The sequence below is a fragment of the Bactrocera tryoni genome, chromosome 5 (assembly GCF_016617805.1).
Source record: "Bactrocera tryoni isolate S06 chromosome 5, CSIRO_BtryS06_freeze2, whole genome shotgun sequence".
Lineage (NCBI taxonomy): Eukaryota > Metazoa > Arthropoda > Insecta > Diptera > Tephritidae > Bactrocera > Bactrocera tryoni.
This window is the reverse complement of record NC_052503.1, coordinates 35,138,479-35,163,972: the sequence shown is the minus strand read 5'-3', so window position 1 is coordinate 35,163,972 and position 25,494 is coordinate 35,138,479. Positions and strand designations below refer to the sequence as shown.

Genomic DNA, 25,494 nt, shown 5'->3' with positions numbered 1-25,494 from the left:
GTAAATGACAATTAATGAACGAAGCATTGCTGCCGCGATAAATAATTCTAGGAGATTGCTGTAAAGCTTGCTACCTTTCTAGAATAACGAATAAAATCAAGTGTTTTGAAATAGTGTCGCCTCCTCCAAGCATTTGCATAATCCTGCAGCTTTGCCGAGCAGGCAACAACAAATCGTAAACAGAGTAATGTATAGGCTTAGTGGCTTGTGAAGATTTACTGTGTCCAGTGGCAAAATTTGTCTCTGCTGCATTATGGCATTACAACTAGTGTGCCGCCTGCACCTGTGCTGGCAATTTCGCATAGACACCGCAGCAAGAACGCTCTGTGGCGTGTGGTGCACATATGCAAAAATTGTTTGCTACTTGTTGTTGTATATCTGTCTAACAGCACATTTCTAATTCGATTGCATGCTCGTATAATGTTGGCATATAAAGACCGAACGCACATATCTTCGCTTTCCAAACACACACACACGCACACACACACACACACACAAATGCACGGCTTGGTGCACAAACAGCAAACACTTTGTGGCAATTTGTGGCATAGGAGATTTGTGCGGACAAGCATATGCAACACGCATACGCCAGTACATAATACATATGCATATGCAAAACACGAAGGCCGATGAAATGTGTCGAAAAGGTTTGGGGCAATTGGCATGCGTTGCCGCCCTCACTTAAAAATATTGACAAATGATCACGAAACGCCACACACAGCTTTCGAAGTTGCTGCTGTCGACATTTAAGAAGGAAATGGCGCTTCGAGTGTTGTGCTCAACTTCCACACAACCCACCCACCCTTGAACTCAGTGAGAAGGGTTTACGGTGCGTGGAACTTGCTTGCTGATAAATGTTTGCATCTAATGGCTGGCAAGCCGGACATGTTCATCGTAAACTGGCCAAATGCTCAGCCTTTACTAAGTGCTAACCTTACACACAAACATTTATATATTTGCGTAACTACTAATAGCCACAAGCTGGCAACCTTTCACTCCGACACTTCTTCCCTTTTAGCTTTTATTGATATCACTTCTCCTGTGTCGATTGAACTTGTGGTGATAGCTACAGCCTTTAACGGTATTGGGTATTTGTAGGATAGGTATGCCGTGACTCTGTTTACTTTGTTTATTAATTTTTGGCAAACAAATTAAGGGTAAATATCAGGAGGAAGTGCACCTGTCTTAGGGCTGTTATTATATGTAATGCTGCAGAAACCCAGAAACTAAAATTTTGGATTTTTTTAAAACGTAATTTTTCATGAGGTTAGGTTGAGATAGGTTAATATGGTAGACCAATAAGCCACGCATAGATAAGTTTTGGTTCTTTGCGGTACCAGGTGAAGTTCAGTTGCTAGTTCCAAGACGGCATCATTTAGGATGCCGGCGCTTAACAAGAATTTTAACAGACTCTACGGCTTCACCATCGACAGTCTCCAGTATATCGATCGTACCGTGGAAAGCAGATGCTTGCAGCGTAGTCTTGCGAATGAGGTTGGCCTAGGATAGTGATCTCACGTGAACAGCTGGAACGTTCATTGTGGTACCTCCAACTCCGATATAGTTCAAAATACTCTCACAAATCAACCAAGAGCTTTCACTGACACTATCACTGTCAACTATTTGTTCTGGTTTGCCGAAGTTAAAACTGGAGAGATGTTTCAACCTCATTCTTGCGAAGGCTGGACAATGGAGAAGACAGGGCCTGGATATTTTCACCTCACTCTTTGCTTTATAGTATGAATGTGTGAATGAGTGAAACGACAAACTGAACTTTACTAAGGTGAAGTAGTTCATTAGATCTTATTTGTTCCACTCTGGGCCAAAAACGATATTTTTGTTGCACAGAAGCGGGTCGTCGACAACGCCTATTAGGCGCTTGCGAGGTCCATTGGTCCCGTGTTAAACGCATGATGCCAATGGAGATACAACTCGGTTCCATTCTCATGTAGACGAGGCAAGGATGCCACCTCTAGCAAGGCGCAGCTATGTTCAGCCACCTAAATGAGTCTGATGATGCATTAGCTTGATGCTATTTCTGGTGAAGACAGACACGTTTTATTAACTTTGAGTCCACAACGTCCGGTGTGTTTAAGGTGAGTTAACAGGTCAAAATATTGGGTTCATGCCAGTCATTTTCAGTACCAATTGGCACTGTGGAATCGACACACTAACCACCTTGGTAGGGTTCGACGCCAATCTAAAACCTCCACCGCACTTTGGACTTTGAGTCCACAGTAAGCTCAGCGCTAGTATTGATTGCCGCTGTCGAAGTGAATACTCGGAGTAAATACTCACTTCCCTTAAAAAGATTGCGCTTCGTAGCAGCACGACTCCCGGCAGCTTAATTGTAGTCGCTTCTGCCTGAAAAAAAACTACAGTGGTCCGATAGCCTAAAGCTAAGATTGACACACAGCTCCTCATAGAAAACTCCCATACAGGAGCACTGTGGTCACAATTTCTTTGAAAGAACTGCACACTCTGCAATACGTCAAAGCAAAATACACATCAATGCAAGGCAGACAACAGAGTAAAAATAGGCTAAAATAGTACCGGAGTGGAATTACAGAGAAAAATATTTAGTTGCACACTTTTCCAACGCCTCCACATATGTATCTAGACTGAATTTAAGCGCTCGACCGAACCTGAAATGATTTTGAGTACACTACACTAAATGGAGGCAAGCAAGCAAAGGCCAGCAAAGAAATGAAACAAGTAACCTTTCTGGTGTAGGTGAACGTGGGTTCTCATCGACTTAGTCCAACAAACACGAGTGCAACATTGTTTTATACTACATTGCGTACTCGTAGCGGCTACTGGCGCTCATATGGCTGTGCATGCCCTTCAGGTTGATATAGGGCACACAGCTGGCCCTATTTGGATACTCGTATGTGTCGGTGCTTGCCAAGGCGCAACAACAACTGTACCATATACCGTATGTACTACGCAGACATAATAAAATGCTAGCACTTTGCCTCTGCAATTTTGCTGTGTGTGCCACCACATCACGGAGGCTCATATTGCCTCTTATGTGTCCTTTGCACCTTTAGCAAGTTTTTCTTTAGACTCGCAGCAGAAGCAGCAGCAGCGCACAACATTAGAGCGCCTCATAAGCCGAACAAAGCAAAACCAATAAATGAACGTATTGAAAAGAAGGATGCAGCTAACCTAAGCCACACAAAAGTTCCAAGGAGTGAATAATGACGATGGGGGGTCGGTGTTGCTGCGGGTTGTGTCTGAATTGCATTATTTCCAGCCGAATACACTGACGTTGCACACACGCACCCCACCGCCTCCGCTGGTTACTTCAAGAGGCCGCTTCAATTTTTACAATGAAAGCGCAGATTTTGCGAATGAAAGCCAAGGAAGTGGAAGCAGAGTGCCACAGACTGCTATAACGATGTGTGTGTGCGTGTGTGTTTGTACATCCCTAACGGTTCATTGCAAAAACATATTGAAAACTCAATACGCTTGCTTATTTTTCTAGATTTTCTTTTAATATGCACATATGCGTATTCTAAGTCGCCTCGCAATACAGCACAAATGACGTTGGTGCACAGACACACTCGCGTCTGTTCGTGCTGCAACACTTCTTCGTTGTTACAACTTATTGTTGCGCCCTCTTTCTGGCCTTTATTCATGCTGTGGATAGAGATAAAGCGGTGCTAGCGGGGCGCTTTGTTGCAGACATGTCGCTTGCTGCTGAAGAAAAACGATGAGCCGATAAGAGAAAATCCCTCCACTGCCAAATATTAGAGAGTAAGGGAGTGGGTGTCGGTGAAGCGCGGGAAACGGTGCAACGCACACTAACGGGCAACAATGACAAAGCGACTCTTATCCCAACAAGATGTTGCACAAATATGGCTACCACATGCAAATAACAACAAATTATACTTCAAATTTCATACTATTTGGCAATAATAAATAAATACATTATCGCTCGTGCAGAGCATGACTTGAGTAAACATAGAGACATCTGGGAAATGCTGACGAAATACGGCACACATGGCAGAACTGGAGCTTGTTTGTCGGTCAGAAGCGAAGTTAAAGTTCTTCTTTCATCCAATTTCAGCAACGAGGAAGGACTAGATGGAAGACTGTTCCCACGACAGTCGGGTCTATGTAACCGAAACGGATCCAGATTTTTATCCGGCTAAGGACTGTCAACTCCACAGATTTCTGACATCTGCCGCTACAACAACAACAATTAGATGGAAGAGAGTGCTGAGAAGAACTCTGACTGAGGCCAAACGAAGAAGAGTCTGCATAATAATTGGTTTGGATGCCAGTTCTAGGCACACCGTCTGAAGAAGCTCTGAGACAAATACAAGAGATGAGTAACGTTTTGACTTTATACTCGTATGAAGTAAAAAAAACTATGTTTTCGATAGGAGAAGCTTTACTTCTATAACTGCCAGCATGCTGGAACTCCTAGACATTACAAGGAATGATCTCTTGATCTCGGAATGGACAGTTCTAGACGACCATTCCTTCTCTGAACAGAGTGGCATTAGTTTCAGCTTGGACGCTTTACGCCCGGAGTACAGAATCTGAAGAACTTCAGAAATAGCAATTGGGACCTGTATTTGCTGGAGGCTTCTATCAGCTCTCCTAGCCGTGCCCGACATAGACTCGTCGAGGTTTTGAACGCTGTGTGTAGGATTACTCTTGAAAGCTTGCGTCTTTTGAAAACTCAAAAAGTTAAAGGGAAACCACTTTGCAGAACATTGGAACAGTAGGCTCTTCAACAAAGACCGCAGATGTGTTTCCTCTGGCGCTGTATAAGACAAGACTGGCTATATAGAAGTCCGCTTTAAAGAAAGCTAAGAGACCCTCATGAAGAGCCATTCTAGTGAAATATCCTATTCCACCGGGGTATGTGAGAAACGCAGATAGTGGTTGCTGATTTTCCGTTGAACCATTCCGCCGAAGAAGTGTCACTGGGGGACCTTCGAAAGGGCTACTCAGCTTTCTGGGACATTCTGAATAAACCTAACCTTACTTAGTCACTGATTTCATTCAAATTTTTAAAGTCCCCTGGCCCTGATGGCATTTTAGCGACGCAAGGCAGCGTACGATCAAGTTCTTAACCAAGCGAACTGTGTGAGATTAGACCAAGTTCCGAAGATTTAGAGACCGGTTAAGGTGTCGCTTATACCGAAGGTCGGAGAAAGCTTCCACGTGACTGCCAAGATTTCAGGCCAATCCTCGTTCCGGTGGAAACGTTGGAGAGGCTAATGGATATGTACATTAGAAGTAGAATACCAAGCGGTAAATTGTTAAAGATCCAGCATATGTCTTGAGGGACAAGGCATTTTTTGAAAGATGTCTAGCTCCACATCGAGGAGGCCTTTAACAATGTTTAGCTGCAAGCGGTAGTTAAAGCCCTCGAATTTTTAATTTTTAGATGGATACAGCCAGAACCGTCGAGGCACTGTGTTGCGGGTAGTGGAAAAGTAACTTTTCTCTTTATTTTTTTCAGTGTTTTTAATTATGCAATTTTGTCACAGACATTCCAAGTAAACAAAAAACACATAAAGCTTATTTTTATGTTGGCCCGTTGATTTTTAATTGATTTTAGAAGTCAAATATACAAAATTTTCACGAAAAGAGGGGATTTCAGGGCTGTATTCAAAATGATCTCATTTGATTTTGGTGATAGATATATTTTATCAGATATTTTGATTCGGAAAAAAAATCTGCCTTCGGACAAGTATCTTCTGTAAAACAAAGGAATGTTGTTTGAGACATTTTCATATGCACCTTTTTTAGAGCGAAACCCCGACTAAAGGTCCATTTTTCCTTTAAATTTGTGTTAGTGCAAGGCATATCTAAAAAGTCCAGAGAGTCCCAGTTCCAAACCACTACAGAAATGTTACATAATTTGTTTTCAACGAACTGTGAAAAAATCAGCTGCCCATACCTGCCCTCCTGGGAGTTATAGCGATTTTAGTATATCACTCTCAGTATTTATTCCATAGAAATAGAACGGAAATTCTCGGAATCACTTATTTTTTTTATTCTACATTTATTCTAGCACTCGACAAAAATGACCATAACTCTCTTTAAACTGAAGCTATTGACTTCAAAGCGGTATCAAATTAAAGCTTTTATTGCCACCTTTCAAATAAGAAATAAATAGATTTTGGTTTTATATAAAATTTCAGAGTTTTTCAACAAATATCGAAAAATCATGAAAATTTGACATTTATAATTCTTTTTCGGACCACCCTATACTTTTTTTAAAAAACTAATCATAGGGTATTTATCTGAAATAAAATAAGAATTAAAATACATTTTTTTTGCAAATTTTTTCGAACAACTTTTTTTTTTTTTACTTTTGTTGAAAATTTGACCCAACAATTTTTTTCGGTGTAAATTTGTTTTTCACTCATTCTGTTTGGGATTTCATTCTGACCAATCTGTAGAAGTTTCTCATCGATACAATTAAAATTACAGTTTAGGCAATATGATTTCCAAAAAATTCCGGTTTCGCAACACTGTGCGAGGCGGAGTGGGCTTGTGCAAAGGCATTCCAAAAGGTTAACAGGAGTCACCTGTAGGTTGGGGTATTTTCCCCACTTCTTTGGATCTTGGTAGTTAACGACCTACTTACATAACTCGAGGAATGAAGTTTTATGGTGATAGCCCACGCTGACGACGTTGTTCTTAAGGTTAAAGAAAATTTTTTAAATATTGTCTACGAACTAACCGAAGAATAGCTCAGTGTGGTATCCAAATGGAGGAATACAATTTGTTCGAAGATTCTAACGATGCTCTGGATAATAAGCTATGCTAAATTTAGAGAAAACTTATTTCAGATAGGACTTGAGTTTTATCGGTCTGTTTGTATGGCAGTTATATGCTTTAGTGGTCCGATAACGACGGTTCTGACAAATGAGTAAACTTTTTCAGAAACGCAATTGTTTCAAAACGATATCTCAAAAACTGAGGAACTAGCTCACATGGGAGCTCATACCTTTAGATATCCAGATGAAAAAGAATGAAACAAAAATAAAATATCTACTGGATTTGTGATAGCTTTAGATTATATATAGCCGGTAGCTGATAACTACTGGAGATTTTCAGATAGGACAAAGGACTTAGACTATCATAAGTGTGATTTATCGCCACGCTGAGGGATCAACTATCAAACTAAACTCGACCTAACCAAACTTGTGTGCAGTGGATTCGATTTAGACATTTTATTATTGCGACAGTTTTTTAGATAAATTGAGAGTATAATTGAATAAAATAGCTCACCCACGACTCAGATTCTCGTTAAATTGCTGAAATGTGAACACTTTGAGAAATATTTTTCACGGCAATTTCTTTTCAGTTTGAATAAGAATAGTTCTCCGCAAATTTATCTTCATTACCATACTGAAATTTGACTTTTATTGCTGCTGCATAAATATGCAAGTACCAAATGTGCGTTGACGACAGTGAACATAGTCCCTGCGGCCCCCAAAGGTAGTACAACAATGCTTGGACGTATTAACTTCCGCCGCCCAAACGCCTGCGAACATATCACGTATGCAATGTTACTCTTTTAAGATGTCACAAATTGAACGGAAGATTAGCAAAGCGGAAGATAAGTGCAATGCAAATGGAATACTTGAGTAGAAAACCGCTCGCCAATCCCTGCCAGCAGCCAGCCCAGCCCAGCCAGCGAAGGAATGGCGGCAAGGAAATGCTGATTGTACAACAAAATGAATTTAAATAGTCAGGTTCCACTGGCAACCTGTAGTTTGTATGCCTGTGCTGACGACGGTCAGTGTGGCCGGTGGCTGGTTGGTCGGCTTGTCGTGTCCGGCTGCATTTTGTATGCACGGAAGTGCTCATTTCTTATACCGCACACGCACACTCCTGCACATGTGTGCGTTCCTGTTTCGGTTTGCTTGCATTCGTAAGCTCAAATAACCGGTTTAACTAGGGGCGGACAGGGGTGGCAGCAACAAATGTAAACGCGTGTAAATGAAAATTTCAAATTTCCAATTGAAATTCTCTACAACAGCAATTGTTGCAAAGAGAACAACAACAACACGCCAATGAGTGGCAGCAAAGCTAAGAGGAATGACGCTGCAGTCGAACATGGCAGTTAGCTGGAGGTCAAAATGTCCACATGTGTATGTGGATGCATGCCTGTAAGGCTGTATTCACATGTGTCTATTCATACGAAGATATTGCTATTATGGCTGTTGTGTCGCTCACTGCTGCAGCTGCCAACTGCCAACAGCCAACTGCCAATGGCGAAAGTACCTATTTGTAGAACAGAGCCAGCTTTGGAACAGCAGCAGTGCAGCAGCAGAGCAGAGTGGAGTGGGGTCAGCGGAGGCGGCAAAAGTAAGAACGAGGCAAGAATCTGGACATTCACGACAGTCATTGCTGCAACGCATGAATTGCCTGTGACAATTGTCATTGTGTGCCTTTCCGTTTTTCTTATGCAAGCCCATTTCACTGGAGGCGCCCTCCCAACAGCCATACTGGCTGTGTCCAGCACGATTATAATGCCTTGGATTTCGAACGAATGAATAAGCAAATGTATGTTGAAATGCACATTTCGGCTGAAATTGGAAAATAAATTTTGTGTCACGTGTTGGTTTGCATTCCCAATTGAACTCTGACGAGCAACGCCCTCTACAACTCGCTCGCTATTTAACTTTGCTCGTACACTTTACATTTAAATAATTTGTGGGAGTTGCCTAAAGATAGTATATATACATGTATTTATGAATGTAGTAGAAATTGAGACTATAGTGGATATATACAAAGAATTTTAAAATCTGAAAAAAGGGTAAACATCAGTTGTCCTGAAGCTATGCAACAGTTCACAAGTAAAGAAGTTTGTATACAAGAACTAGACCGTGGTCCGATATTGTCAGTTCCGAAAACTATGCAGCTTCTTGAAGAGAAAAGTACATGTGCCAATTTTCAGATTATACCTCCGTAATTCTTGTCTAGAATTAAAAAAAAATCGATTTTTTTTGCATATCTTGAAAGTTTGGACTTTCAAAAGTATGACTTTGGAAGGATTTTTAAAAATTCGACTTATTTTCGGAGATACAGCCGATTTTGTGAAGTGGCGTTCGTGTTCACTAGAATTGTCTCCTAAACTTTAAATGCGTTTTTCTCAAAATACTTGCAAAAAGCATTTTCTAACTGGTCAGTTGGAATAGACACCTTTTCATCATGGTCAGTTTCGAGGCCGACCTAAAACCTCTGCCATGCTGTGGGCTCATCACTTGGTATTAGTGCGACTCCAAACTGAATTAAGGCTTCATCCACAGCCACCACGAATCTCCCTAATGAGCAGATTGGAGCGACGTCCAAGTGCTAACTGCTCCCTGTGGTACCAGATTTAAATCTCCAGTCAGACCTTTAGCTTTTGCTACTACCAGTCGAGCACCCAGCAAACTTAATGAATGGTGGCATTTATCGCTTAAACTTCAAATTCCTTTTCATTAGAAAAAATCTCATTCAAAGTCTATAATATCAGTTCAAGCTGAGTATTATAACATTATCTCTGACAAGACTTTGCTGAAATTTCGAGACAAGACAAAATAACAGACAAAGTGCGTATTAAATTCCCATCTTACGACAGACTTACGTCGGCGGCCAAATTCTAACCCCTGCCCGCCTGGGGGATATAGAAAGACAGACGAACATTACTAAATCGATTTAGCTTATAATGCTGATCATTTATATATACGTTTATGCAGTATGGTCTCTCATATTTCCTTCTGGACACTACAAACTTCATGTCAAACAGTTACTGTTCTCAACGTTCGTTGTTTTTCGTCTCAGATTGGTCTGAAGAGCCTCCTAGCATTGCCAACTTGTCAGTATTTTCATTCCTAAAAATGTTCCTGTTATCGCTAACTCAATTATGAATAAGTGAAGTTGATCTGGCAGTGGGCTTGAGGTCTTACTGCAATTGTTTACTACCGAATTAATTTTTGGCTTCGAAAAGACCAGCAATGCCGCCCTGCAATCCATGTATATAGGTGGTTTCTTTATCTTGCCGTATTTGTTCAGTAGAACTCCTGAAGTTTTCCATTTGAAACTCGGATAAAGAAAAAAAGATGGAGATGTCGAGATCATTGGATTATTCACCGCCCCTACTCTGAAGTACATTTAAGATCCGTGAGCATAGATAAAGGTAGTATCTTGCTTTCCACTAAACCTCTTCCCCATTCAGTTCTAAATGGTACTGGAAGTAGCTACTGAAATCTAACCTTGAGAAGGTGCAGTATGATTTACTTCAGAATGGGTAGTTCTGGATAACGCTATGTAAAGGGTATGAAAACAAATTAACTTTTAGCAAGTTCTTCGTTATTTGCCATTTAAAGGAATCTAATAGAGTTGATTGACTGTGTGGCTATATTTTAGAGAGCTGTAACCCAAACGATTTTTGAAGGGATGGACTATCGAAATATGCAATAACCAAATATTATAATCTTTTTCGAATTTACTAATTATTTAAAACATATCATATTAGCAGAACTGCAGTGTATGTTCAAATTCTTAACTACGCGAACTGTGTGAGATTAGGTTATGTGCCGAAGGCCTGGAGACTGCTTAAGGTAGCCTTTATACCGAAGTCCGGAGAAAGCTCTCAAGTCGCTGCCAAGGATTTCAAACCCATTAGTGTCCTTGTTTCTGCAGAAAACGTTGAAGAGACTCATTAATCTGTACACTAGGAGCAGAATACCAAGGCGTTAACTATTAAATACACATATTTCAATATATATTAAGGAAATAACTTTGCTGGCCATTGGACAGCGAGTTTGAGATCTCGCTTTCACTAGCCATTTTATATTATTTGTTATGGCGTATTTATTACCTGGCATACTACTTCGACACATCACCTTGCAATAGGTGAAAATGGAAAAATTGACGATTTTGGTTAACCATAAACCCGTTGAACTAATTGCGGTCAAAACTGCCAGGCGCCTTTCAACTAACAGTAAAGTTTCAACAACTTCATTGTGTCTCTTTTCTATAAAAAAGGCATTAAACGGCCAGTTACACTTTTGTCACGCGATCACCCGCTGGAATTGTACTGCACTGACCTCCCTAATTAACACACATTAGCTGAAGTGAATTATTAAAATGAAAGTGAAAATTATTTTATTTAAGATATGAGATTAAATGCTGCTCACATACATATCTGGGTATTTATTTTTTATTACAAAAATTTGTATACAATATATTTACTAAATCAATATATTAAATACCTTGAAGATATTGATGCAAGCAAGCACTATGAAGTATGCAAACATCCTCATTGCCTACCACGACATAATATATCCTCAAAATTTTATTAAAAAATAAGTTGAAATCTAATTTTTTGTACTTAAAGAAAGATTTAAAAAAGGACTTTATTTCGATTCGATTTAAACAGTGCCAATATCATATCTCTCGCGATTTTCCGATATTTAATATTAAGTAAGCAAATTTATAACTTTGCAAAGGTGATATTTTAACGTTTTTTTCATAAAATTACCCGTTTCAAAGTAATACGTAGTTAACATTAGAAATCAAATGTGCTGAACCTTCACAGAAGTGATTTGCATTCTGTGTTGCTCATACGTCATGGCGTACTATATGAATATAGTACACTTCATGCATAACATTAAAAAAGTATAACTTTGGAAGAAACGTTGAAATGTAAAAAAATATACACACTTTTTTGTAGCACGGAAAATAGCAGAATATAAATATTTTGAAGTTGTAGGTTTATTTATTTTGAAGAAAAAAAGTTTTTATTTTTAAGTTAGTGGAAAAAATTACAAAATTCCATAGAAAATATATAGGACTACCAAACTATTTAATTTAAGCTCGATTTAAATTGAAAATAAAGAGTTCTTTTTATAATAAATATTTTTTTTGGGCTGAAACTTATACATCAGGGGGCGTTTTCAAAAAATATAAAAAAAAGCAAACAAATCTGCTTGGAAGTTAACAACACTACATATAGGCTGGAAGTTTCCTGTCACAGCTTGGACACCATTAAAGTTGCTTCATATTAAGAAAAGGTTTAAGACAAAATTTCTATTAAAAAAACTGTCTTGAAGTGTCGTTACTACTGTCTTAATCTTTTAGTGAAAAATTTACATATTTAGCACAGCAAAGCAAAATAGTAAATGTGCTCTTAGTACATAAACTTTAGCCGAAAATCAACTATGGCTCCACTTGCTTTTTTGCTTTGCGCTTAAACGTAAGTAAATATCAATTAATAAGTCTGTATTAAAGCACACCTCACTTCCACCGCTACACCTCAACTTAGTCTTCATTGCATGAAACCATAACAAAAATGTCTTAAAGTAATGAATTCGTACCTTCGCTTTGCTTTGGCCTTGATTCTGCATTTACAAATGAGTACAGTACGCTGCTCCTGCTTCTATGTCAATATGACAAAGCTACAAAAGATTTAGTGCAGAGATATGCAACCAGCAGTAAAATGCTATTTATTCGTTGAAGCGCAAACTGATGCCACCAGCAGTATAGCTGTACAGCAGTGGAGCAAAGTAAAAGATCTGTTGTAAAAGTATCCATCAAAACGAAATGAAATGTTATAAAATAAATGGATTGCAAGCAGATAAGCCATAAGGAGTCATCAATAAAGTTTCGCCGTACAGTTTGTCATGCAAGCAAAAAATAGCTAGAAACTCCGGAAAGCAAATAAATGATTGAGAGCGACAACCATTTAAACTAAACGGCAGAAGCCAGTGACTATTTTCATTATTTATTTTATTTTACTCAGGGCATTGACGGTCATATTGTAAAGACATGGATAGATAAAAAGAATTTTAAATTTTAATTTGTTGAAAAGTGCAAAAGCGATTGTTTTTGATTAAAGTGAATTGTTATAGGTTTTCTTTTCATTTAATCACACAATTCATTAATGCATTGCCTTATAACGACAGCGATGAATTGATTTAGCTATTTATAGATCTTCTGGCTGTTATTAGCTTTCTTTAAGTGAAATTTATAAATTTTAAATTTTGAGGCATATTTTGAAGGGGGTCATCTGCTTACTACTAGTTTTGAAGTTTTTTTTTTAACTTAGTGCATTTTTTTATCATGTGAACATAAGTAACGGAGAATAGAGTCATGTGTAGAAGTTCCTTTGGGAATATACAGATATTATTATTTTATATATGGCTCAAGCAGCTCACGACTTCCAATCTTAGGCCAAGTATTCTTTGGCCAACAAACAACCATTTGAAGGCAAACTATTGTGAGAAGGCCAAACATTCCTTCCTAGGCTTGTATGGTTTGGTACCTGCCACGTCAAAAACACCCCCAATGATAGGAAGACCTCTTTCAACCAAGGCTATTGAAGAAAAAAGAAGAAGAATATGTAGGTAAGAACATACCCTATTAAGGATCAGATCTCAAGCATGTTGCTTTGTGAAATATTGAGTCCCAAACCCGCCCCTTCGCTGACTATTCCCGTCTCCGTAGACGGGCTTACCCAAAAGGTTAAGTTTAAGTTTTGGTACGATTCTGGGAAAACTATAAAATATGTATATTCAAAATCTATATATTAGTATTAATTCACAAAATATCTAGATATAATTTCAAATAATTTTTTTTTAGTGTTTTATTGCTAGATTTTCAAATCTTCAAAAAGTTTGTGTCTAATTGTTACCAGAAGGCAAAAAAAAATATTGTTTGTTTCAATATTCTACAGCGCAAATGTATTGCCAAGAAGTTGACCATGATGCGCCACCAGTAACGTTATAGTCCAAACAATTTAATTAGCTAATGAGCTATTGATTATAGTATATGTATATTATATACAACACTGTAGTCTATGTTGTCTATGGAAGAATTGCTTTTACTATAGATCAGCGCCAATTATGTAGAACCTTTCTGCTTAGTTCTGCCATAAGTTCGGTTACAACTGCTTAGTCCTGCCATAGGTGCTGTTGCAAGTTCAAACTCTCATAAAATTTTTTTCATTTAATACGGCAGCGATGTACAATATTTTATTCCAAATGGTCATCTTTTGCTTTCATTCAAGTCCTCAAACGATTCGGCTTTTGAGCGGTCTAGTAGTATTGACGATGCTGCTAAGACCAAAGGTATTCTGAGACTCATCGAATTTATACGGAGTATTCGGCAAGCCATGTTCTCCAACTCTGATGACGAACTGTCTTCCAAAAGATTCAAATCCAGACTGCCAGGCAGGCAATTATATGCAGATTTGAAACCAGGAATAGTGATTTTAAGCCTGCCTACCAATATATTCGATATGAAGCCGAAGCCGGATACTCTTCATATTGGTTATATAAGGGTTAAGAAAATATTGACCCCTATTTTCGATACAAAATTTTTTGGGAAAAAATCTTTCTGAAATACTAATTGAAAATTCAACCATTGGTACTGGAGTCCACATATTTGGAGAATTTCACGTAATGCCATGCGATGCCACGCCCAAAACCATTTTTTAACAAATCCTTAAGAACTAAACTGGCTGTAATTTTAATACTTTTAACTTATTTATCTATTAGTTAGCGCATTTTCAGATATTTTCAACATAACCTTATTCGGCTATAACTGCGTAAGTGGTGTCTACGTTAGTAAAGAAGAAGAAGAAAATCTTTATTTGTAGCGGGTGTTGTTATCATCGAATTTCTTTAATTTTAATGCTGTGTAAGAAGGTGTTAGAAAAAACGTGGCTTTAGAAAATTTGTTTGATATAAATAGCTGAGTTTTTGATTCGATTCACTACTCTACAACGATTGGCAGGTTGTGGGCAGCTACTGTAAAATACGCTATAGCAAACTTGTTACAAATAAAGAGCAAACGTCTCTTTTTGTGGTGAATAAAGTAAGGTCCCTACTAGTTGTTTTGAGATATGAAATGCACAAAAGCAAAAGTCGATGAGCCAATTTGTACATTATTGGCTACACTCCATTTTATTACTCTCCAAGGATGATTTCCTTCATCTATAGAAGTTATAGCAAATATATATATGTAAATGTATGCATTCTCATTCTTCGAGCCAAATTTTATGCTTCAAAATTACTAAAAATGCAAGAGTACACAAGGATATAGTCACTAATACTCACTTAATAGTATATTATGGAGACTACGGGTTTAAAATGGGCATAGAGAAGGCCTGTGAAGCTGTATTGAATAACTGTGAGAGGATACATAAAGCAGCAATATACCCAGATCCTGGCCTTGTCGTCACCCATGAGTTGGCAAAGGACGAATCCGCGGCAGACCTAATACCAAGCCTGCTATGATCGATCAAGAGAGAGCTCTATATATAATTTTAAAAAAAGTTGCAAATAACAGACGGAAAAATATAAAAAAATACAATATAACTAAACAGTTATGGCCAACATATGACAGGAAAAGAACTAACGACTTATAATCCATATATAGATCCAGGGAAAGTATATACAGCCTAACTGCTACCATAACAAGGCATTGGCCTTTTGGAGAACAAGCGTCCAAAATGGGTATGCCCTACCACAACATCGGCCGAGGCTGCGAAATAGTAAGGAATAAGGAAATAATTTTTCACTTTCTTTGTGAACGCCCAGCCCTATCGTATATCCGACACAGAACACTTGGAATCCATCAAGCACCAACCTTGAATGGATGTTTACAAAAAGCATATCAGACATTAGTAGCTTCATCATTTGAAAGAGGAGGTGAAACATGATAGCAATTATAAAAAGATCTACGACTAGTGCATCAAAATGCCACAGCTAGTGTTAATTGAGCCCGAAATACAACAATGCTTCACTCCTACCTACCTAGCCGTGTCCGGATGTCTGTATATACACGAACTATTCCCTCATCCTTTAGAAGTTGGTACAAATAATCAGTGATATCGGATCACTATAGGATAGACATACAAACTGAACTATCAAAATAAAGAGCTTGTATGGAAAGCTTTTTCGTTTGATGGGATATCTTCACGAAATTGGACATGGCTCATTATCTAAAGCAGTAATGCAAACTCCGAACAATTTGTTGATATCGAATTACTATAGCATATATGTAGCTGCCATGGAAACTGAACATTGGGAAACATGGGCTTGCTTGGAAAACTTTTTTGTTTGACAAGATATCTTCACGAAATTCGATTGAGCTTATTATTTTTTATTTTGATTTATCGTCGACCTCTTGAATATTAATTAAAATTAGAAGCCAGTTTAGTTTGGTTGTAGAAGATACCTCGGCTTTTTATCATACTTTTTTGTATTGGCTTATGCAGCTGTCTCCTCTAATCAAACATATAGCTTCAGTAGGAAAATAGATATCAAATGCAAATAGCGCACCTCCTGTGCCACACGGCACTTATTGATTAGAACTTCAGCGACGAACACATGGATAGCTTTGCAGAAAAGTGTGCTCGCGTGTGCCTGTCAAAATGAAACATTTGCTATATTCCTTTTTGGCGCTTTCGAAATGCTTCCTTTCATATGAAAACCATTATGCTTGATTTTTTCGGTTTTGCTTGTGTTTTCACTTTTTGGAATTTTCCGTTGGCAACATTTGGGTGAATTTTTGTGTTTTTTTTCATATCGTATTGCATTGGTATTGATCAAACAAATGTGACCAGAATAGCTTTGGGCCACATGAACGACATGCAATCACAAGCCGCACACAAACAACATTATTTTTATATATAAATAGGTTTTATAGGCATTGAAGTCGGCTATGGCACTCTACAGTGGGTTATACCACATTACAATCGGGTATATATCGATTACATTACCAATTTTACTATTTTCTACTAACTAGTAGTAATATTTTCTTTTTCACACTATTTGTTTTTGACTTTGACTTTTGAATTTGTTTGGCGTGAGTCCAGGAACGCACGAAGAACCCAACTCCAGCTCCAAAGTTAACTGAAGATTTTGCAGCTTCAGATGAATGGTACTTGTACTCTTCCATTCCGACTTGTCGAATCATTTACTTTTATGTCAAATGTTAGAGTCGGATTAATATCGAATTTGTATATTTTTATCTGAATCAATGTTAAGTCGGTAGTTAGAGTGGCTGACTGTTGACACAACTAGGCCTTTAGGAGGCCCATTGTGAAAGTACCACCAAAATCCAATCACTCTTTTGTCTCTTCTCTAAATCGCTCTCTATTTCTGAGAAAATTCATCAGCACGAAAAGTTTTACCTGTGCAACTCACGAAACCCTCACCAATAGCTGTGATTCCTTTCCTATTCAAAGCTTTGCATTGGCACAGAAGATTTTTTACTATTATCTAGCGATATAATGTTGATTTATTGATGATAATCTTACTCCTGACAGATTCGACAATAGTCTTCATATGGTTCTGCCATGTTTGCTAATAAGACAGTCACCTGTTACCACCTCCACCAGGTGGTTCATTATGTTTGAATTTTAACAGTCGGCATGTGCGGCCCATATTCCATTCATGCCTCGGCCAGCAAGTTAGGGATTGACTATACGGAGGCTATGATATACTTATAGCATATTTGTCGATTAAATACCTTTAAGTAGAGAACGACGTATATAATTTTTTCTTTTCAAGAAGGATTTCTTTGGCTGATATCTGGATGGATGTGACTGCAGTTATCTGGTAGTTAGAAGGCGATTTTGGTATTTTATTTTGCTGAAAAGACATCAACTGCCACTCTATTAACCTATTGGACCCATTCGTGAATACTTATGCTTATCAATGGAACTCTGTTCACCTTGCTCTTTTCACACTCATCTCTGGAAGTGAAGGTAACATTGTGAAACTAATCCAAATTCAATTCTATTGGCTTTCGAAAATCCATGGTATTGGATGGAAACGCCAAGTAAGTGAATATCATAGAATGTCTGGTATTACAGACTACTTATAGAGAAGATTCCCTCAGTCTAAGAGCTGACTTCGCTGTCCGATGCTCACAGTTAAAGCAAGTATGTTGGCCTGTAATCTTATTTTTATGATAGCATAAATATGGTTAATACTAAATCACTAAAATTGGGTTGCCTTCCTTGATTTCCCACGCACACTTTATAACAAATACTCGTATGAACTTTTCAAGCTTTAAGAAGGGAGTAGTTTTTGATTTTTTATCTCTTATTTCTCATTATTTTTTTTTATGGCTGAATTTTAAATCGTTCGCCAAGGTTATGGTTAAGCTGCCTTATGAAAGTTTTATATCAGCTTTCAAGAATTTACATATATTGTTTTCCCCACAGTTCACGTATTCAAAGTCGGTGCCTCTCAATACTGCAAAAGTACTTCTTTTTTACACTTTTTGTATACATAATTTACGAGATAAAGCTGGAAGCTGTTAATATTTTTCATTTTACAATAATAAATTCACTGATTTTCTCACAAAAAATCAGATTTTTTCCTTGAAAGTATTCCAAAAATAATTAATGTAAATTGAAATTTTGAATGACCCTCTCGGAGTTACATTTGAAAAAGTATTATATAACGATATAGTATTAATTTTTTGATTCCAAATTAAATATCACCATAATTCGGTGCAGAAGCACCGCAATTTAATTTCTTTCCCAGACGCTTCAGTGTAATAATTTTTTTTTTTTATATTTTTCAAGAAAGTTTAACATCGAATTTTTGAAATTTTCTACTATAATGTACCATTAGTTTTAGAAGTAGATTTGAACTATTTCATAAAAGAATAATACTAATGAAAATGGACCTTCTTCCACACGAAATTAACCTCAACCTCTCATTAAGAGTGCATTCTAGTATATCTTCTAGCATAGTAGCTCTTACATTGTACGGAGGCAAAAATTTGAAAAAATCGAAAAGCAAAATGCAAAAACTTTTTTTGTCATAAAACGATAGTTTCGATATTTAAAAATGTCGCTCTGCAAGGATTTTTCAAAATTTAAGTCATTTCCGAAGTTATAGCCTTTTTAGCGTCCTGGCAACTAGTTATGTTTGGCGGTCGACGAAGCTTTAAACGTATTTTTCTCAAAACGATTTCTCTTGATGCGGTCGCCATGATAGCTCAAGTTTTAATCAGCCGAAGCACTTGAAATATAGCACGAGTATTCCTTAAATATCTCTCTATCACTTGAAGCAACAAAAAATTAAAAATTTAAGTTTTTAATATTTAAAAAAAAATCGACAAAGTTAAAAATTAGTGAAAAAATCGAACTTAATTTTTGAGTAGCCGCCATTTTACGATTTTTTTTTAATTTAAATTTCTAATATTTTAAAAAAATTAAAAAAAAAGTTAGAAAATTACAAAAAAGTAAAAAAAGTGAAAGAACTACGTTTATGTTTGAGAAGCCGCTATTTTATGAAAATTCTATTCCTTGAGTTAGCGGCATTCATACTAATCAAGAATCCATCATTGTTTTGTTTTTCGGTTCACCACAACGGTGGCTGACACACCGTTTTAGGCTCCCACTACGTGAAAGACGCATTAAACAATGGAAACATTTTTTTGAAATTAGTTATTATTTATATTAATCTCCAAATATAAATAAACGAATGATAAAAAATGTTTAGTCAAAATAAAAAATGTTTTTTTAAATACCGGCCTTTAGCCTAGAATACCGCTCAAGGCAGTTGCGTTCATAAACAAGCATTTTATTGAAGCATGCACTTTTCGTTCACAATACCTACCCACTACCGGCAACAAATTAGTTTAATTTGCGCCCCAACACAGCAATGTGATTTATCTTTTGTTAAAAATGAAGTAGAAAATTCCATTGTGCAAATTGCGCAACGTTGTCAAGCAGTCAATCAAATTTACTGCCGGTAGCATCAAATAGAAAGTCATTGCTTACGCCATATTGGAATCAAATGAAGAACTGTTGTTACAAAAGCTGCATGCCGTCACACACACAAACGCGCACACATACACACGAAGCATGCATTGCTTCAAACGAGAAATGCATTATTTGAGAATTGGAAATGACGCTCATAAATATATATATAGTATACCTTTATCTACATTCCGACTGCCATATGTACAGCGGAGCGGTAAAAATTTACGATATCTGAGTGCCAGGATAAACGCACGCATACACAAATTACATACATTTATATGTATACACGTAAAGTGCGACAAATATGTGAATTTGTGTGAATATTTTACATTTCGATAGAAATTCAATTATTGACGCCGGCTTGCGCTAAAAATACACACACAATGCATTTGTGCAAAAAATTCATAACGGTATTTCAATATACGTCACTTTGTCACTAGGTAACAGCTCGCCATATACATATGTATGTAGTTATATAACTTTTAGTTATTCAATATGAATATACAAATGTAATAATCCGCTTGCAGCTGCTGCCGAACTGTCGACTTCAACGCCGCATTTTTATACAAAAACGGCGGAAGAAATTCTAATTTATCCGCCAATTTTACTTATTTTAGTGCCACTTGCTAACATTAATCATTGCTAATGGATTTTGCATAACGAAGATTCATTTTTTATAACAAAATAAAAAACAATTAAATAAGTAGAAAACTTTGATAAATTACAGACTCAAAATGTGGATAATTGTGGATACAAAAATATAAACCAATAAGTTTGGAAGTAAAGAAATCCCGTCGATACAAACGTTATTAAACTGGGTTAGATTATAGAACCTCTTGTGGTGATCTAGTTAGTGATGGCAAGAGCATACTAAAACTATGGAGGGAACACTTCCCCAGCCGGCCGAATTTCAGTGAATGCATGACACAAGGAGATGGTTAACCCGATTCACCAATTTATGACGAAGCAGCAGATGTTCCATTGCCCGAGGATGAAGAAGTTCGAATAGCAAGTAATTGTCTTAAGAACAACAAACCAGCGGGGACCGATGAATTTCCGTCCGCGCTATTCAAATATGGCGTCGAGGAACTGATAAGGAGCATGCATCAGCTTCTTTGCATGATGTGGTGGGATAAAAGCATGCCCGACGATTGGAATTTAAGTGTGCTCTGCCCAATCCACAAAAAGGGAGACCCCACAATCTGTCTGAATTTGGTATTCACGCAAAACTAATACGGCTGTGTAAACTGACGTTGAGCTATACTAAAAGCTCCGTCAGGATCGGGAAGGACCCCTCCGAGCCGTACAATATCAAACGAGGTTTGAGACAAAATGACTCCTTATCGTCCGACTTCTTCAATCTACTGCTGGAGAAAATAATTCGAGCTGCAGAGCTTAATCGAGAAGTTATAATACTACTAGGGTACGCCGATAATACTGATATCTTTGGCCTCAAAAATCGCGCCGTTAGTTCTGCTTTGTCAGCGAGGCAAATGAGGCTAATAGTGAACGAGGGCAAGACGAATATCTCCTATCATCAAACAAACAGTCGTCGCAATCGCGACTTGGTTCCCTTGTCACTGTTGATAGTCATAACTTCGAAGTTTTCGATAATTTCATCTATTTCGGACTGAGTAGGTGATTGAGAAATAATGTCTTCTCTCGGCGAAGATAGACCAAACTCTATAAGTTACTCATTATTTTCGTCCTACTATATGGTGCAGAGGCATGGGAGATGACAGCATCTGAGGATTCGACATTACGAGTTTTAGAGAGAAATTTTCTGCGTAAGATTTATGGTTTATGGTCGCGTGAGCAATGGCGAATACCGCAGCCGATGGAGAGATATACGATGACACTGATATAGTTCAGCAAATTAAGAGTCAGCGGCGACGCTGGCTAAGTCATGTCGTCCGAATGGACGAAAACACTCCAGCTCTGAAAGTATTCGACACAATACCCGCCAGGAGAAAAGGAAAGACCATGTGGAGAAGAACCTGGCTACACTAGGAGTCTCCAATTGGCGCAAAACCGCTTAGCTGTAAACTCGGCCAATAAAGAAGAAAAATATTGATAATCAGTTAATGTTCATGGCCATCCTGCACGTGATTCGTCGTCAATGCGTTCTCGACCCTCCTTTAATAATTTGTACCAATCAAAACACTTGCTCGCGACAATCATTTGGACACGGGATGAAATCGCGGGATCACACTTGGACTGGTTAAAACGCCGGTCGGTTGTATTACCTAATCTACATAATAGATAGTAAGATCCTTATAAATCGATAAAACGCTTTGAGCCTATCACAAATTTATTGAGACGCCTAGACTTAGTTTCGGTTATATCTTATGGTTCAGCGAAGGTAAGTCTACCTCTATTCAGGTGGGCTCAAATTAACTCAGTTATTTTTCTAATTCAATAAATTATATGTTGTGGTCTTAGTTTTGTGCGGGAGCATGGATATTTTTCAATAATTGCACAATATTTTTTTAGACACTCTGATAAGCTTGAGACGATTGACGCCTTGGAAAAGAATCTGCAACGCGTTATGGCTGACATGTGGCCTCAACTGCTGCAAAAAGTAGTCGAAATCACTTTTAAAACATACTGCTAAACTATTATCGTTGTGTTAGAATTAAGTCCTTTGCCATAGCATATAATTATAAGCGTTTTATTGCTTTTTGAAAATCACATGTCTAAAACCACTGTTTAGTATACTTTCTTATATTTGAATTCACACTTTTTCTTTTTCGAGTAAATTTTTTTCGTACTTACCGGTCCATATTGCTCGAAGTAGCTTTTGACATCCTCCAGTGTTGTGGGCGCGGACAGCCCACCCACAAAAATTTTCTTCGTTCGCGTCACCATCTGTTAAAGGAATGAAAAAGAGTGTTTGAATATATTTGGCATTGTAACGAATAAACAGAAAAAAGTATTAAATATATAATCGTATGTAACGTCATTTAAAAGTTCAAGATCTTCAGATCTCATGAAAGTATGAGAATGATACAATAGTCTCGAATCATAAGAAATGTTAATGGCAGTAGAAAGTTGTATATTAAGGATATGCGATCAGTGTTCTTTGGAAAAAAAAACATACAAAAACTCAAGCCTGAATACTCGAAAACTCCTGCAAATTTCTGCACAGTATTAAAATGCCGTTCAGCGGATAAATCTCGAAATATCAGCAAAAATCCTCCACTGAACCTTCTCCGAGGCCGGCGATTGGTAATAGAACCACAATGTCACGGCAAAGTAGAAAGCAGCTACAGTACTTTACACCTGTAACAGGATGGTGGAGTTCACATAGAAATTCACACCTCCAGTAATCCATTTGTAAGGCCGAATATAACATGCGGAAAATTGGTACAGTGGTCAATAACGGGATCGAAAATCGTGGATTTTCATAAGCCTATCAAACTAAACTTTAATTCGGTTCCCAATATTGACTTCTCTCCCAGAGAAGATTGGGAAAGAGGTGAGGTGGATAGGGACACACGTAAAAGCAGCTATACGGATGGGTCTAAACGAGATAGTCGAGTGATCTAACGTCTACTAGACCACTGCAGTGTATTACAAGTGTCCTCACAACAAAAAAATATATTTATATACATATATATATTTATATGTATGTATTTAAGAGTTTCGTCAAAGATAGTGAAAGAATGATTTGATTTTTTAGTAGATCTTATTTTACCAAAAAAAATGGCAATGGATTCCAGGACATAGTAATATTCCTGGTAAATGTGAAGCTGTCGAACTAGCCAGAGCAAGCACTACCCTACAATTAAGCTCCAGAAAGCTAGGAATTCATATGCCTCTGACTGCTTGTAGATATTTCATCGCTCCCTAACTGGTTTAACAAGAAGACAAAACTGGCATAAATGAAATATGGACCGCACATGCCGATAATAAAAATCCAAAATATACTTACGACATAAGAATTGTAATAGGAATGCTAACAGGTCACTGGTTAGTTAGCAGACATGCCAACAGGCTAGGAACGCCATATAATAACTATTGTAGAAGCTGTCAGAAGATAGAAGAAGATGAGACTCTCAAAGATGTTGTATGAAAATGTAAAGCTCTGTAGAGGAGAATAATCACAACCATCTCGACGATATCTCGGCGATTGCACAGAAAACTTTGGGGTGATTCAGAGTGCAGAAAATGGAGTAAAGGGATATTAGTACCGGTGGTGATACTCCTAAAGGCTTAGATGCGTCGTCAGATAACTACTTTACCTACCTACATACCCATATCTAGATATAATGCTATCCGTTTTGACTAGAATGGTATGGAAAAGTTTTCGCTGAAATAAAGGTGTTATACCCCTGAAGTCAAAAATATTTTTGTCGAATAACGATAACTGGACCTTTTTTTACAATACTCTAAACATTTTTGGAGGCTTAGTTATTTGGCTCATAGAAGTCTCCAAAAGCTCGAAATTACTATGAATTTCCATTAGGAAACTATTTAAAACCGCTATGTACAATACATATAGTACATGTTCCCCCACACTTATATTGTATATGACCTTTAGTTGTCCCAACATAGCAAAGACCTAGTCAGCGTAGACGCACTGTCCTGACCAAAATGAGGTAGTCAGTACGATAGTACGCCTTACCTATATAGAGAGTTCCATTACAGCGCAAGAAAGATTCGGAATAGGCGTGGTCAATAGTTCGGTTAAGTGCAATCATGGTAGCCTGCGCTTTCCGGACGGTATCATACGAAGACGTTGGAATCATTGCAGGTATCATGCCACCGGATACAATGGCCACGGAGCTCAAATGAAATTTCGACAAACCAAAAAGAACCGGCAGACGACTTACTACTGAAGAGAGGAAGCAGAAAAGACAAAATAGCCTAAATGAGTGGCAGAAATGCTGGTATGAAATGACAAAAAGTAGATGAACACACACGCTGATCAGAGACATGCAAGCGTAAGAAGCACGACGTGAAGAATCAGAGCGGAACTGGCTGTAATTTAATGCAGGGCTGCTTTGGAAAGTGTTTACAGAAATATGAACATGGCGATGAGTACGAATGTTTCTTTTGTGGATTTTTTCTTTCTGTGCAAGATTGCTTTCTTTGTGGACGATTTTCTTTCCGTTCCCACCTTATGAGGACGAAAGATAGGATATGGAGAAACTTCTGGTGGAGCAGCTAACGCTTGAAAACAGTACCGCATATGATTCTATTCTAATCCAACAGATGTGGAAGCGAGTTAGAAAACAGAGCTCGACAGCATTAATAGAGCTTATAAGAAAAGAATGGCAAAATAATAGTTTCAGACGCAGGATGAATGTTGAGTATAAACATTTCCAGATGTAAAACCAACCGTCTGCAGTTTATTCTTGGGAAAAAATGTCTGACGGCGCTCCAGAACGGAAAATAAAGAACTACAGGAGACAGAAAACCTTTAGTTGCACCAAAATGTAACACCCTATGTGCAATATGTGGCACTGGGATACAAAAAATCTTTTTACTAAAACCGCCGGTCTCGAGCCCGACATCCTTTACAATTTAAAATCTACCCACAATTCCCATTGAAATGGAAGTTTTCGCCTTTACGTACATTTTTGGAGTATTATGTTAGTCCGTTGAGTTGTGTGAAGTGTGAAAAGTCAGAAGCAGTAACAAAATGATCAGAGCAAACTTTCTACAGTTTTAGGGAACAAGCACTCGTACATAGGCACTTTATCACCCGGCACTCAATGTGCGCTCCAAGG

The 25,494-nt window shown here is 37.8% G+C and overlaps 1 protein-coding gene across 10 annotated transcripts in view; it reads right to left on the bottom strand.

Moving 5' to 3' along the window:
* The window catches only part of LOC120779091 (RNA-binding protein Musashi homolog Rbp6), a 463,019-nt gene that overhangs the window by 174,041 nt on the left and 263,484 nt on the right, over positions 1-25,494 (bottom strand). For all 10 annotated transcript variants that reach the window (XR_005705606.1, XM_040111247.1, XM_040111248.1 and 7 more), the window contains one exon: positions 22,535-22,627. Coding sequence is in view for 9 of the 10 variants with exons in the window: in XM_040111247.1 (XP_039967181.1) it covers positions 22,535-22,627 (93 nt within the window). In the remaining variant the exon portion in view is untranslated. The remainder of the gene's footprint in view (positions 1-22,534; positions 22,628-25,494) is intronic.